We start from the raw sequence: 16,622 nt of genomic DNA, 5'->3' as shown, positions 1-16,622 counted from the left end.
TTATAAAATGACCAAAGCATTACATATTGAGCAGACTTATAATGGAACATCTAAGCTAAAATCTGCTTTCTACTTTAAAGAAAATGTTATTTAAAATAATTAACTCTTATATGATCAATTAAGTGTTAATGTTCTATGTAGCATTTTTTAAGTCCAGGCCCAAACTAAAACACAGACATGCACAGGTACAAGTCACCTCAGAAACCTTTATTTAAAAAGAATCTCTAAATAGGCAACTGTTGCTGTGTACCTCCAAGATGATTTCCATTCATAGCAACCCTATATGACAGAGTAGAACTGTCCCTATGGGTCCTATTGCACCACCATGGCTCCTTTATAGGTATCTATAGCATAATTTTAATGTACTTTTATATTCACATACAGCATTTTCTGTACGTAATAAATCTATGCATATAATGCACACTGCATGTAGAGGCAACAAATGTGGAAGGGTTGTGGCATGATTTTTTTAAAAAGCAAAACTGTTTTACATTATTTGCATCAAAATGCGGTTGATTTGATCTCTGATGATTAATAAATATATATCACTAAAAAGAGTCAGAAAATAGTGATCTTATTTAGTAAATGTGACTTACGGTTAGAGTTATGTGGGTTTAACAGGTTTTAAAAAGATGTATGCAACATGATAGCAACTACTTGTTATAAAAATAATGGCAAAACAGTAATTTGTAATTCAGAAGTATTTTAAAGATTTATGGAACTTGCCTGTTTCTAGGAGGATATTGTCTGAGTGAAGTCAGAGGAGATGTTGCAGGTTTGAAGGTTGGAGACGTAAATCCATTTATAAATCCAGTATTTGGAAATGGAGTTACCTAGATTCGTTAAAAAGAAAACACATAATAAACAAACAAACAATCCAGACTTCATTATAGTTATTACTACTGTATGTTGTGGTAACCTGGGTCATTCCGTGATATTTTCAGAGATGTTATGTCCCATTTTACACTTTAAAATATTTTAAGCTTGAGAAAATATTTTTGTAAGATTATCATTAATAGCTAATAATTATTGAGAACTCACAACTGCCAGTATGGCACTAAGAACTTTTTTCTGTATTACCTAATTTAATCCTAAAGATGCAACAACAAAGATACTCGGCAGGAAAGGAACTTGTTCAAAATCACATAGCGAGTCCATCCTTAAAAAAGGTATTATGTTTGCTTGGAAAAGTACCAATGTTTAGCTTTATGATGATAGCATTTGGCATTACTGGAAATAAACAATTCTTTATTTCCAGTGGTTTTATTAAAATTAATCAAATTTCAAATCATATTGCTACTTGCTTGGTTCTATCAGTATTTCATAGTCACAGCCTTCAAGGGTGCTATATATATGTTTGAAGCTGTGCCTCCCGGTAGATCTTATTCTAAATAGAACATTTATATGCATTATGTTTTAAGATAATTAATAATTATTTCCGATGCCACAATTTAAGACAATATATGGTATATGAATATACAAATATAAGATTCATAAGAAGATTAGAAGGGAAACAGAACCCTTAGAAGATTTTAGGATCTTCAATATCTTAAAAATTAAAAATATCAAGTGCAAAATCTTAAACACCAATAGACTATTTTAAAAATCTAACATATACATAAACTTAGTGAAAACTCAGTGTTGAAATACAGATCGATTACTACAGCATTTGGGGTTCGAATTTCAAATACTTTCTGTATAAATGGCTTTCCTTAATGGGCTCAAAGTCATTTCACTTATTGGTGTCTTCCAATATTGACCCTACATTTTCAGGTCCCCACTTCATTAGGAAAAAACCCCAATAAACTAAGTAAGCAACCTGTCCTAACTAGAGCTAACTGAAAGCACTGTAGTATGAAAAGTAGAGACAATTTATTAGGATCACAATAAAATGATAAATTTTTTTTAAAAAATTGAAGCTACAAAGGAGAATGCTGGAGTGAAAGATATACTTAAAACTTTGTTAGAATCATTAATTCATCTTTGGGAAACATTATAATCTGTAACATATGGCTGACTCTATTTTAAAAGTACTACTAACCACACCAGAAGACGTGTTAAATCCAGACCTAGATTTGAAGACTACAAACCGTGGGAAGACTAATCTTGATTAATCTATGCAATTTCACATATAGGATCCTAGTATTTGAGTAATTTTGCTCAAGAGTTTAAAAATAAAACTGGTTGCTAATACAACCTAATTAGTAACTTTTTCATAATTATCAGGGACCATCTTTACTTCTGCTCAAAATGATACAATATGGATTAGTGCACAAGTTCCCAAACTCATTTGGCCTACTCCCTGCTTTCCACATACAAATTTAGGCAGTGTACTCTGGAAATTGAAAAACTTTTGTAGTATAGCTCGCAGTACAGGGTAAAGTATAGTTATCTTCTTTTCTAGTACCACCCGGAGCTTGGTGCTGTCCACTACGGGAACTACTAGTTCAGAGTAAGTAAGGGGGTTGGGGGTTGCAGGTGAAGGGAACTTGTCTTCAAAGATGCAAATCAAGATCAAAGTAATTGTCCCAAATAATGATTTAAACATGAAAAAGAAGTCAAGGCCAGAAAACTGATCCAGAGGCTCAAGGGATCTTCATCTATAAAAGGGTAAATATGACTAGAGGAGAAACTTAGTTCAGGAAGGTCTAAACATGACAGTCAAGTTTGGAGATTATTCAGCACCAAGAGTTTAGGAAATACAGGTTTCTTTTAAAAGGTCTTATATATTTTTTGGGAAAAGAGAATATAAGGACTATGGGTCTACTTTTACAGAATGTAAATATTCCAAATTAATAGTATCATTTTTAAGATTCACACAAAATAGAAAGAAACAGCTACTCTAGTTACTTATGCACATAGTCTTTTAAAGCACAGTGGTAAAACCCAAAACCAGAAATGCACTAGATGGAGCAGAGCTTTCATAGTTGCTATTTTTCCTGCTTGGGAGCATCAAGAAACTGGCTCTGAGTTAGTGCACCTGGTGGCCTTGCCTGGGAAGGTTGTCTCTGAATTTTTTCGTACAAGTAGTTTTGCTCGAACCTCATTTTTTGTGATGGTCGATTTAAGAGAATAGCATGTGGCTGTGAAATTTTGTTTCCTGCTCAGGAAAAATGCTGCAGAAACTGTTGTGATGTTGAACACAGCCTACAGGAACAGCGCTATGGGAAAAACTCACGTGTACAAGTGGTTTTCTCCTTTCAAAAAGGAGAAATGCTGATTGATGACAAAACTCATTGTGGATCTCCATCAACTTCCCAGATGGATGAAAATGTTTACTTGTAGCGCAATTGGAGTTTGTTTCACTAGACCAGACTGTTAATCAAGCTTTCAATTTAGAGGCTCTGAAAAGATTACCTAACAGTGACAGACAGACGGGGACTGGTTTTGCCACCACAAGGCACTTGCTCATGCAGTCATCTCAGTGTGCCAATTTTGGGCAAAAATCATGAGCATGTCTCTCTTGCCCCACGCACCTAACTCACCAGACCTCGCTCCCTGCGACTTCTTTTTGTTTCTGTCAAGGACAGAGATTTGACAATGCAGAAGAGGTGGGGGAAAAAACAACGAAGTGCTGTCAGTCATCCAAAGAGACAAGTTTTCAAAATGATTCCAAAAATGAATTTGCAATGTATTTTTGCAAATGGAATTTGGCAAATGTATTAAGTGTAATGGAGAGTATTTTGTAGGTAATAAGGTTGGCTTGTAAAAAAAATTTAAATACATGGCTTTGGAAAATTTTTTTTTAATATCCCCTTGTATGGTGGGTCCTACGCTTTGGGGGTAAGAAGGTTAGGGACTATCTGAGAATTTCTTCTCAAGTATTACAAACACCCACTCATTTCTCTGTTCTCAGCAGTGCCACAAGAACTGTTTCCTAGACTATGGTTTAATTTCCAGCTTAGAAACCTTAGTTACCCAACCCCCAAGACAAAGGTCCAAACACCTCAGAACACCATGCAAGCACTTTTACAATTTGATTCTAAAAGGACACAATGAAAGTCTCACTTCTGAGTTAGCTCAGAAATACTAAATCACACTCATGTTTTTGTACACGTTTATTCATATGCAACTTCCTTCTCCCTGATCCCTTCTGATAAACTCATACCTAACTCAAGATTAGGTCTTACTTAATCTTTCTAGCACCTATATCAACGTACATAACTAGAGAAAAATGATTGGATCCATTTCAAATTTACAAATTCTAATCATAGGTCGTTTAACATTGGTCAACAATCTGTACAGCTCTGGGGCTATTTTGAGGATAAAACAGCATGTCTTCAATTTTTCTTAACTATTGGGACCCTATTAAAATCTTTCTTCTTATAAAAGTCTCTTATTTCTCAACTAGTTAAATTTGAGACCTATCCCATTCTCATAAATATTCAATTTACACTACTGCTCTGATTATATTTTGTGCTTTACCAAGGAATACACAGTTTAGGAAAGGAAATGTTAGCCAAGAGGTGAGATAAACTGGGGAGAAGCTCAAGATCACAGTGTTAGAGTGAATGGTTTTTATGTAATATGATTCCATTATTTAATCTCCAAATTGAATTTGGAGAGTAAATAATACCACCACTACACAAACTGAAGGCTCTGGTGACAAACAATAAAAATACCTGGTTCCTACAGATAGGACCTGGAAACAGGGAATCCAGGACAGATGACACCTTCAAGACCAGTGGTGAGAGTGGCGACACCGCGAGGGTGGAGGGAAGGTGGGGTATAAAGAGGGAACCAATTACAAGGATCTACATATAAGCCCCTCCCTGGGGATGGACAGCAGGAAAGTGGGTGAAGGGAGACGTCGGACAGTGCAAGATATGACAAAATAATAATAATTTATAAATTATCAAGGGTTCATGAGGGAGGGGGCAGCAAGGAGGGAGCGGGGAAAATAAGGAGCTGATACCAAGGGCTCAAGTAGAAAGCAAATGTTTCGAGAAAGATGATGGCAACAAATGTACAAATGTGCTTGACACAATGGATGTATGTATGGATCGTGATAAGAATTGTACGAGCCCCCAATAAAATGATTAAAAAAACAAAACAACAACCTGGTTCCAGGATACGTTTTTAAGTTGACGGGCAATTTCAAGAACACCATATCCAGTGCCTACCACAAAGTTTTAATTAATAAACTCCAAGTAAAAAGAGAAACTTACCAAGGAGGGATCAAGATAGCTATGTGTTGTTGACCATGTCTGTGGGGTAATTAAGCTGTAGAGAGGAAACTGCTGCTGGGGACTATATACTGGAGGTAAGTAAAACGATGTTGTATAACGCTGCTGGGTATAAAGGTTCATATCCAGAGGTCTAAATCCATTCTTTGGCAAAAATGTGTTTATAGCTATTGCCTTCGCTTTTATCCGTGCCTGTTTGAAAACATTACATTTCTATTAGAATATCTAAGAACATTGATTTCATCATAAACAAAGGTGGAAAAAAAATAAATGGCCTGCTTACCTTAATTGGTTTTCCTTGGAAAGTCTTGACTTCTTCTCGAAGATATTTGTAAGCCTAAGGACAAAACCACCCAGAATACCTTTTGTTAACTTTGTACAAAGATGAAAGCTAGTAGTTAATTCAACAGCTCAAATAAATGATTATTAAGTGAAATTATGGTAACACCTGCGACAGTAATTCTTAAATTTCTTTGGACTACAGATCACTAAAGAGAATCTGATGAAAGCTACGGAAGCTTTAGTCAAAATTCTCATAAATATTTGCATACAATTTTAGGAGTAGTAGAAACATTTCCCAGAGACCACAGGTAAGAATTCTGCTGGAGGGCTAAACAATGAGTACTGAGCTCTTAGTAATAAATGCAATTTGAAATTGCAATCACACAATTTAGAACAGAAAATACTAAGCAAGAATGGAAATAAACTGAGGGCAAGATTAGGATGGCAATATTAAAAAAGTCATTAATATAACTTATTTTTCTGCAAATTAAACTGAAACACTACTATATAACTTTAAAGCTGTGTCATCTGACTCAACCTTGCCTGACCATATTTAAAATGCATATTAAAAATTTACATAATTATTATTATCTCCCATGCCCTTGCTCATTTTTCTCTTTTATCTAAGTAAAATCCATCTTTCAAGTTATTATTTAAAATTTTCTAAACATTCAGTAAACATTTATACCTTCTAACTCTTTATAATATACTACCACACCTTTGTGCCTATTAATTTGGTTTCCCTTTTAAAGGAAAGGAAACTATATTAACTCCCTACGTCATTTCATAAGGAGTTGTTCCTTATGAGGGCAAGGGGCTTAGTTGTTTGCTTATGTCACCTAACAGGAGCTTATTTCTTAGTATCTCTAAAATGATAGTGTAACATGCAAAGAGATTCAATGAAGGATCATGTTCACAGTACCCTTTTCAAATATTAGAACTATTCTTTGCCCAGGTAGCCTAATAGAACTTATTTTTCTAGATGGTTTATCATAAAATATCCTTAACAAACACTATCGCACACTTTTTATATTGCTACAAAATCATAAAAACTAAATCCACTGCCACTGAATCAATTCAGACTTCTGATGACTCCCACAGAGTCAAACGGCTCCATAGTTTTGTCTGTAAGGTCTCCACGGAAGCAGATCCCGAGGAGTTTCTGCCATCGCACGACTGGCTGAGTTTGAACCATTACCACTGAAATCACTGTTTGAGTGTAAACAGCTTGTGCCACCTAGAAATCTATTTTTACTGCTACTAAAATGGTCCAATTTAAATATCTGCAACATGGTTTCCTCTGTATATTAATATTCATTTCAAACTTTCTACAACTTGCTATTCTTAAAGCTACATGCAGTCTCACTAACTCAGCACATTATGTACTTCATGGGGGAGGCGTGGGGCTGTGGTTCGAAGAGCTTACCTGTTGTGCGTCAGCTTCTGTCTCAAATGTAATAAACCAATTATCATTGTAGGCAAATTCACAGTTGATAAATTTCGGTAGATTATCTCCTTTAAAAAGTGCTTCTACTTCCTAAAGGAAATAAGAGAAGCAAAAATTAATTCTTAACGATAGTTTTGGCTTTCACCAAAACAACTTCTTGTCCTTTGACTCGTGATGCCATCCCCCGAAGGAAGCACGCTCCTCAGTGAGTGGCAAAAGGAGGCACAGGGACTCCAGTTGGCAGTCAAAGCCGCTAACACTGCAGGCTGCGTTCTTGAAATTACAGACAGTCAAAATGTATTCATTGTAAAAACGTCCTTTAGCTTAACTTCGTCTATTACTACTTTTAAACAAATAAGCTTTTTAACTTTATTCACTTTTAATTTGTAAGTATCAAAATAAATGATTTTTAATATAAAATGTGTAAAAGGGAATCCTGAGATGAAAAAGTTAAGAGAACCACTCTTTTCAATGAGTCATTTGTTCACTGTCAATGTATGTAAATTCTGGATACAAATTTGTTCCTCTTAAGTATTTACTCTTAAAAAATTCACCCTCTAGAAAACCCAGAAGTAAACACAAAATCAAAATCAATAAATTAAAAAAATCCCCACAAGAATATTTTCCAAGTATTTTTCAGAGGAGAAATACTTACTTCTATAGGGGTAGATTCAGATATTTCACGCAGTATTACTATGCAACGATTTTGATTTGGCCTTACTTTTTCCCCCTTCTCATCCACTTGAACTAAAGGTAAGGCTACAAATAGGAGATTAAAATTAATGGTAAAACAATAGTATTACAATTAATCAATTATTTATTATATAATACAGACATTTTAATGGAATGTTTTATATAACTGAACATGTTAAAAAATTGTAAACAGTCAAAATTATCAAAAAGTTTTAAACCAATTTTGCACGTTAAATTTTACATGACCACAGAAGACAAAAATTTAAGACTTACAAGTACATTTAACACTATGCAACAAAAGTTCTAAACGATTCAAACAGAAAATTCACTATTACTTTCTCCTTTTTATAACTCTCTAAAAGATAACTTTCCTATTTTATTTTGAAATAAAGATTCACAAAAGACTCCATGTATCCTTCCCTCAATATTCCCCAAAGATAATCTCCTGTACAGCCATAGCAGAGTGCTAGAACAAGAGATGCTGTTGTCAGGCAGGCGCCAGACGCTGGTTCTGAATCAAGGATCCTGCATACCTCAGAACAAAACACCACCTGGTCCCGTGTTGTCCGCACCACTGTGCTCATGTTTGAGCCCACTGTTGTAGCCACTGTGCCAATCCAGCTTGTTGAGGACCTTCCTCATTCTCATTGACCCTCCACGCTACACCAAGCACGATGCCATTTCCCCAGGACTCCTGATAATAGGTGCGTTGTACGTGAAAACAAAATCTCATCCTCCTTGCTTCTAAGGAAGATACTGATTGCACTTCTTCTAAGACAGATTTGTATTTTCTTGTGGCAATACATGGTGTTTTAAATATTCTTTACCAGCATCATAAATCAAATGCATAAATTTTCTTCTTTGGGTTTCCTTAGTCAATGTCCAACTTTTACATGCAAGAGAAAACACCATGGCCAGGCACACCGCAGTCCTCAAAATAACATCCTTGCTTTTTAACACGTAAAGAGGTCTCATGAAGCAGATTTACCCAATGATCTCTTGACCATAGTTTCCAAAAGCATTGACCATGTATCCAAGCAAGATGAAATCCTTGACAACTTCAACCTTTTTCTCTGCTTATATGAAATTGTAACCTACTTGCCTTGTCATGAGGACTCTGCCTTTCTTTACACTGAGTTGTACTGTAATCCACACTGAAGGCGGTAGTCTTTGATCTGCATCAGCAAGTGCTTCAAGTCCTCCTCACTTACAGCAAGCTAGGTTGTGTCATCTGCACATTGCAGGTTGTTAATAACCCTTCTCCCAACCTTGATGGTGCATTCTTCTTCATATAATCTGGCTTCAGCGGTCAGGTGAACAAGTGTGGTGAGAGGACAGGACCCCCGCACACCTTTCTTGATTGGAAGTCACGCAGCATTCCCTTATTCTAGTTGTGTAACTGCCTCTGTATCCGTGTATGAGCCAAATGAAATGCTTTACAAGTCCCATTCTTCTCAGTTAGTTACACACAGTTAGGTAATGGTCCGCACAGTCAAATGCCTTTCCACAGTCAATAACACACAGCTGCTGTCATTCTGGTATTTTCAGTCAGGATCCATTAGACATTAGCAAGGATATTCCTTATTCCACATCCTCTTCTGAATCCAGCGGAACTTCTGGTAGCTCCCTGTCAATATACAGCTGGCAACCATTGTTGGATCATCTTCAGCAAAACATCACCTACATGTGATATTAACGATGTTGTTCTATAATCCATGCATTTTTTCCCCTTGGAATGGGTACAAATACAGAGATCTTCCAGTCAGGTGGCCAAGTAGCTATCTTCCAAATCTCTTGGCGTAGATTAGTGAGTGTTCCAGTGCATCATAAGCTGATTCAAACACTTCAATTGGTATGCCATCTATTCCTGGACGCTTGTTCTGGTTAGTCCCCTCAGGGCATTTTGGACGTCTTCCTTCAGGGCCACTGGTCCTTGATCAAATGACTGAAATGTTGACTAGTTAGTTTTACTGGAAGCTCTGCGGAATCCCGGTCACTTTGGGTGACCCTGCTGTTATTTCAAATGCCGGGGGCATAGCTTTTAGAGTCATAGCAACCCACACCCCACCAGAGTATGACAAACTGACAAATGGCGGCAGCGAGACAGGCTAAATAAAAATATTACATAAAACAACAACATCCCGAACAACTGAAGTAAACCAGTACATACTAACAACACCCATGAATGAAGACAAACATTTTCCTACCCAGAATCTGGCAAATTGAATCTAACAATAAATAAAAATGGTACAAAGTTAAAGACAAGTACAGTTTATTTCAGTAATGCAAGGCAGATTTATAAATCTAAAAATACAAACCATCATTTTAAAAAAGCTGTTATAGGTAGGCCAGGGTGGGGTGTTTCTGTGCGGGTCGGGCTGCACCCACAGTAAACGCCAGTTCTGAGCCACCTGCCGCCGAGCAGTATGCCCTGATAACTCCGCGGGAGCCCTGCCACCCAGCGGAGGATGATGCTCTTCAGACGGGGTACCAGACTGTGGCACCTGCCACTACTGCTGGCCCTCGGGGCTGGGTGTCACTTGCACCCGCCGCCGCCACTGCTCACGACGCCTTCCATTTTACGTGTGAAACTACGTGGACACCTCAAATATTACCTATTATCCCTTTATAGTACAGTGGTGCCACCTGATGAAACAACGATTAGTTATCGATGTGGCCTTCCTTTACCATCCAGCAAAGAGCAGTGTCAATTTGTAGCGAAGCCAAATGCTATCGACAGTTGGTTAATTCCTCCAGGACACACAGAATGAAGATAAAGCAGTGAAAACTGCAGCCGTCTTCACAGCAGATGGCACAAGATTCCAGCTTCAACCTTCATGGGAGTTTTGCTCATGAATGATTTTCAACTTGCCATCAACACAGTAGCGTGTAACGTGCACTGCCCCAAGCAAAGACACACTGAGTAGTGAGCACGCTGCCAAGACCGACACCGTGAAGGCTGGTTCACAGACTGTTTATAGCCATACATCTCGATGAGTATCAGCAAAGGAAGAGGCGCATTTGTTGGAGAACATTGACCACCTGAAGAAGCAACTGCAGTCCCTGGAAGAGCTGAAAGCTCGAAGTGAAGGCCATCCGGAAGTCAGAATCAGCACCCTCCTGTGGTGCGGGTGAGTGCTGCTGTCTGCTCAGGGTAGGGCCCTGGCACAGTTCACTGGTGGGTGTACTCCTGGGACATCATGGACCCAGTTACATACTTCATCACATTTGCAAATTCCCTGGTCTTTTTTGCATACTTAGTAGTCACTCGACAAGATTACACTTACTTAGTTGTTAGTGGTAGGCAATTTATTTCCTTCTTCTTTCAGAAATCAAAGCAATACAACAAGCTAAAAGATGACCTCAGTGAGGCTCAAGCAGCCCTGAGACGTCTGCAACGGACTCTCTATTTCCAATAGCCAGTGGAGCAGCCTGGTGACAAGGACTGACTTTCCATTGTAAATGTCATTGAAGTCTTCCCATTTTGCACTTTAGAAACTGGAAGTTTTTGAGTCCCACAGTTCATTTCAATTAGACTATTTCAGTTAATAAAAAGTTTCTTGTGATTAAAAAAAAAAGGCTGTTATATACTCCCAGTCAATTCTGATTCCGGGCAACTCCTTAGAACATAGCAGAACCCTAAAGGATTTCCAAGGCTGTGAATCTTTATGTAAGCAGACTGCCAACCTATTTCTCCCACAGAGCCTCTGTAAATGATCAGTTGATACACTAACAACAAAAGAAAAGTAGCCAAATAACTCCTCTCCCTGAAAAAGTAAAAGAGCATGATTGATTCCATTTATATAAAGTTTCTAGAATATGCAAAGTAAACTACATCAGAAAGTTGTTTAGGGACGAGATAGAGAATGAGGAATGGCAAAAGGCAATTATGGGAGGATGGTTGACTATGTTACCTTGAAGGTGATAGTATCATGGGTATATAAATATGTCAAATGTAATCAATCATATATTTAAAACATATGTAAAATTATGGTTTATACCAGAGAACTTGAAAAATTCCATTATCTTTCAATCCATTTCCCCATTGATCACAGGCTATTTATTACACATGCACATTTCTTTCTGCTCAAATATTGGGTGGGGAAAAAAACCAATTTAAATTTCCAGTGAAGTACTTCATAAGAGCACAACCTTTATTCATGAATAGAAAATCCAACTGAATTCAAATAATGGTCATCTTTTCATACTACAGTCTAGTGAAATTCACAGAAGGTAAAATAACAACAACAAAACCTGTGTTATTTGCACATACAAACCAGGGTATAGGTAGGCTTTTAAGTCAGGCACTGGAAGGTTCAACCATTTAAACTTATTTAGGCAGTTTCACTGGTAGACAACAATAAATCACTGTCTTCTTGTGAAGGGTGCTTGCTAAGGAGGGAAACTGGAGGTAACTCAGTTATATTTACAGCACTATTATAACAAGTAGGTTTTTATCATCAAAAAGAGATAACTTAATAAGAAATTAAATATATCTTACATTCAATACAAAACTATTCCCCATCTTGGGTGAGAAGCAGACATTACAAAGGGGCATGGTGAGAGACTGTTAGTGATGGATAGACTCATCTTGATTGTGGTGATGGTGTCAAGGATGGTTAAATATGTCAAAACTTAACAAACTGTACACTTATGCAGTTTATTATATGTCAATTATGCCTCAATAAAAGTTTTCTTGTCTTATAAATAACAGAAAAAGGCTGTAGAAGTCTAACTCTGCAAAGCAAACCAAGACAAAATCAAAGTAAAGATGGGGACTTGAAAAGTTCACAGAAAAATGTATTAAAATAAAATGCATCTTTCCCACAAACTTTTTAAAGCCCTGTACTTCTGATTCAGTACATAACACTTTATTTTTGTGTGGATATTTTTAAAAGGTTTATTGGCATTTCATCCACATATCGCACAATTCAATAGTTTAATCATATTAAGAATTGTACACTCATTACCATGATCAATTTTAGAACAATTTTTATTCCTTGCATTCATTGTTATTTGTGTAATTATTTTAATTGTGGCAAAAATACATACAACAAAACATTCTCCAATTCAACAGCTTCACATGTATAATTCATAAGTAAATAATACTTTACCTGTGTCAATTTCCTGATATTTTTGTGGGTCTCTTGATATAATGTTAAAGATTTATTTGAGTTTTTTAAATTAAGAAAAAATAACTTCATTTACAATATCCTCTTAAGGAAAGATGTAATACCATTTCAGGAGAACTTAAGTAGGAAACTGAAAGAAAGTACTTTAGCTGCTAAAATGCTAATTGAAATATATTTCATCTTAACTATAAATATCATTATTAATTCTAATAGCTGTCTTTTAAATCTTCGTGAAAAAAGATCCTTTTCTAATCCAAAAGACCCATAATTTGTAAAGGCCATCTACTTTTGAAGTTTTTATTATGATACTTTAAATGGGGAATGGTGAGAAAGAAATGAAAGCCCATGTAAAGTTTTATTCACCATCAAATATTTTTAAATTTAACAGATGTAAACGTAAAGTTTCGCACAACATTTTTTTTCTTGCCATCAAGTAAAATCTAACTCATCATGACCCCATAGGACAGAGTAGAAGTGGCTCATAATTTTCAAGGCCGTAATCTTTACCAAAGTAGATTGCTACGTCTTCTTCCTGGAGTTCAAACTGCCTATCTCTTGGCTACCAGATGGAACAGACATGCAACCATTACATCACCAAGGCTCCTTAAGAGATTAATACTAAGAATAAAGTACTAATAAGAAAAATGTTAATAAAGGTCAATTGTTATTCATTTTAAATGTTCATTTACTTACATCTTAGCACTTCAACAATCAAATCAACATCAGTGCTGAGTTTCTTGATATGGTCAAGGTTCGCTACTGTTGTAATTGGCACATACTGATCACTATCCATCTGTGATATAAGGTACATATCACTAGCAAGATTCTCCCTGTTGAAAGAAAAAAATGAGTTGTTTTTTTAAAGATGAATATTTCCTTAATATTTATAGCATTATTCATTTCACACCTGATATTACTGTTTTAGGGCATGGTTTTATAGTTAAAGCTGCATTCAAATCTCATGTTATGTTTTCATATACGACCTTAGGTAGAAATTCTCAAGTATTGAAAAGTATTTGAGTAACTTACTAAATACACACACACACAACCATCGAGTTGATTCTGACTTATAGGGGCCCTAAATGACAAGGCAGAACTGTGGGCTTATGAGACTACAACTCTACAGGAATTGAAAACCTATCTTTCTCCCGAGGAGCAGATAGTGGTTTTGCCCTCTTGGCCTTGTGGCTGACAACCTAACTCCTAACCACTATTTAAGTAAAGAGATCTAGCTGAATGAACAAATAAAGCCAGTGACAAGGTTGATACTCAATTGTGCTGTACAATCTGGAACACCCGCTCAAGGCGGTGCAAATCTAATTCTGTGAGTCCCAGCAGCTAGTGTTAGAAGGAAAACAAGCAATAAAATTACCCACAGGGCCTTAAATGTTATTTTAAGCCAGTAGAGATTAGGTGAGCATTAGCCATTTCCTGGTATTCTGCTCTAAGATAAATATTCCTCATGAGTTTTCATAAAGAAGACAATATGCAATGTAGTGAACAAGGCTCTCAAAAAGTCTCAAAAACTAAATACAATAATAGGTTTCACAGGACCTCTTCCTACAGTATCTTTCAATCTTGAAGTTCAATAGTGGTCATTGATTTGTAGAGTGAAATGCTGTTTTGTTTCCCTCATCTTGGCTTGTTGCTCATGTGATATGATTCTGGCAATATAAGGAACAGATACTGGTTTGTGGATGGCATAGGGCTATGTTCTTTAATTTATCAAGATAACTTTTTTTAAACTTAAAGAATGTTACTACCCAATATATTAATTATGAATATGAAAATGGAAGAACACCAGAGCACGGTCTGTCACTTCCAACTTCACGCAATCCCACTATACGGAGGCAGACCTCAGACCACCTCTGTGCAATCTTAAGGACTCCAGAGAAAACATCTGGGAAAAATCATTATTGATAGAAATTTCAGGGCGGCCAAATAGCCATTTTTGTATGTCTAGTTTTGTGGTTCGAGCTTTAAAGGTTTTACCATACTTTTCATAAGTAGCATCGTTCAGGGGAAAGTTTTAAAAATATAAACATTATATCTTATATAGTTTTAACTAAAACCATTTGCTACTGTAGTGTTTTGCCTATCTTGAGAAGCAACCTAAGAAAATTTTTATCAAGCATTAGTGTACTAAAAAATCTCTTTGCGATGTTGAAGACTAAAATCTTACCTGGAAGATATTCTGAATTAGTAGGTAAGAGGTAATCAAGAAAATGATTAGATAAAGATGAATTTGTGGACTCAACTTTGGGGAACACGGACCTACATGAAAATGTACGATTCTCCAACATGTCAAAACTTATCACTCAGTATTCAAGATTTATTATTGATATACACAATACATTATTTCATGGAAAAGTCACATTTAGATGTAACAACGAGTGCAAACACCACAGGTACTAGAAAATCCACTATCATTCTTACCTAGACAAGCAGAATTCCAATGTTTTTTTAAGCACTTCACGAGGGTCTTCTTCTTGGTTTTCTGGTTGAGACTCATTTCCTCCTATATAAGAACAATGGTCAACTCAGGGGAAAAAAGGCTTAAAATTCATTAAGTAGATGCATCAGCAAACACGTACATATATATTAATATAGTTACATAAGTGCGTAAAGACTATAAGTAAATATTATTTTACCTACTAAATAAGGGAAATCACAGTACATAATTCTAAAACACAATCTTATACACATACCCAACAAGGTTTATAAATATTATCTGCAAAGCACATTTTATTAGTAAAATTTAAAATAACTTTTATCTCAAAATTTAATATGCGTATGAGGTAGCCTATAAGAACAATGGACATTAGTACAATGATGAAATACCAGAGTCAAAAGGAAAGGAATGGCACAGAAAGGTCAAAAAGGTCAGAATTGGGGTCATAAAGGCCAATGCTATGCAAACTTATTCAAGGGAGCGTCAAAATATGCCTGGAGACAATATGACCTTTTCATTCCATTTCCCAGGGCATTTCAAAGCCCTTTGTATAGCTTCTCTACGAGAGTCTGACACTTCCTTCTAATTCTTCAGTAGTAAAAGCAACCAATGAGAAGTTGTCAAATTACAGAGCTTTTCCTGGAGCAGACTACAGAAATCAGATCAACAAGGAGAAACAAAAGCTAATGTTACTGGTATGGCAGATGAAGGTCCTCCGTGACTTATATGTCACTGAGATGCATACAACTCACATGTAACAATGTACAGTGGACTTGATGCTTTCTAATAAAGTGAACTGGAGTTGAGGTTAGACCTCTCAGGCCCCTTCCTTCCCAATAACAATATCACTGAACAATTTGTGTAGAAATTATTGACTGGGAGCCTAAACTACTGTGTCAATTTTTATAGAAAATAAAAATTAAAGCAAAATAATCAATTTATATAAAAACTTACACAAACTGTCTTAAGAGTCAAAAAGTCCATCAATGTCCTTCAATTGATTAATAAATACATCAAATGCAACATAACCATCCAGTGGAATAGTAAAAGCCAGCTGCCAAGAAGTCGCTCAGACATAAGCCGGCCCCATGTGTGTCACTACATAGATTTTCAAGGGCTGACTGATTTTAAGTACAAAGGCACTTCAAAGAGCTCATGGAAAAATGCAATTGACTAATTAATTTTCCCACTAACTTTCTGAAGCTCGTTGTACATTGCCAGGCCTATCTTCTGGGTGGACTCAAATCTCCAATCTTTCAATTAGCAACCAAGTGTGTTAACCACTTGTCCGACCCAGGACCCCAGTAGAGTACTACTGGACTATCAAAGACGTACATGCTACAACATAGATGAAACGTGAAACCATTATGATGAATGCAAGAAGCCAGACAAAAAAGGTCACATACTGTGATTTTATTTATATGAAATGC

The 16,622-nt window shown here is 36.3% G+C and overlaps 1 protein-coding gene and 1 pseudogene across 4 annotated transcripts in view; one reads left to right on the top strand and one right to left on the bottom strand.

Moving 5' to 3' along the window:
• The window catches only part of LARP4B (La ribonucleoprotein 4B), a 93,529-nt gene that overhangs the window by 18,207 nt on the left and 58,700 nt on the right, over positions 1-16,622 (bottom strand). For all 4 annotated transcript variants that reach the window (XM_075550139.1, XM_075550140.1, XM_075550141.1 and 1 more), the window contains exons 6-12: positions 15,177-15,258; positions 13,434-13,570; positions 7,571-7,674; positions 6,895-7,005; positions 5,470-5,523; positions 5,169-5,378; positions 727-833 (exon numbers count right to left, since the gene is read on the bottom strand). In XM_075550139.1, the coding sequence (XP_075406254.1) occupies positions 727-833; positions 5,169-5,378; positions 5,470-5,523; positions 6,895-7,005; positions 7,571-7,674; positions 13,434-13,570; positions 15,177-15,258 (805 nt within the window). The remainder of the gene's footprint in view (positions 1-726; positions 834-5,168; positions 5,379-5,469; positions 5,524-6,894; positions 7,006-7,570; positions 7,675-13,433; positions 13,571-15,176; positions 15,259-16,622) is intronic.
• Positions 10,077-11,057, top strand: LOC142448532 (calcium uniporter regulatory subunit MCUb, mitochondrial pseudogene; annotated as a pseudogene).

Source organism: Tenrec ecaudatus, chromosome 5, assembly GCF_050624435.1.
Source record: "Tenrec ecaudatus isolate mTenEca1 chromosome 5, mTenEca1.hap1, whole genome shotgun sequence".
NCBI lineage: Eukaryota > Metazoa > Chordata > Mammalia > Afrosoricida > Tenrecidae > Tenrec > Tenrec ecaudatus.
This window is presented reverse-complemented; position numbering and strand designations above follow the sequence as displayed.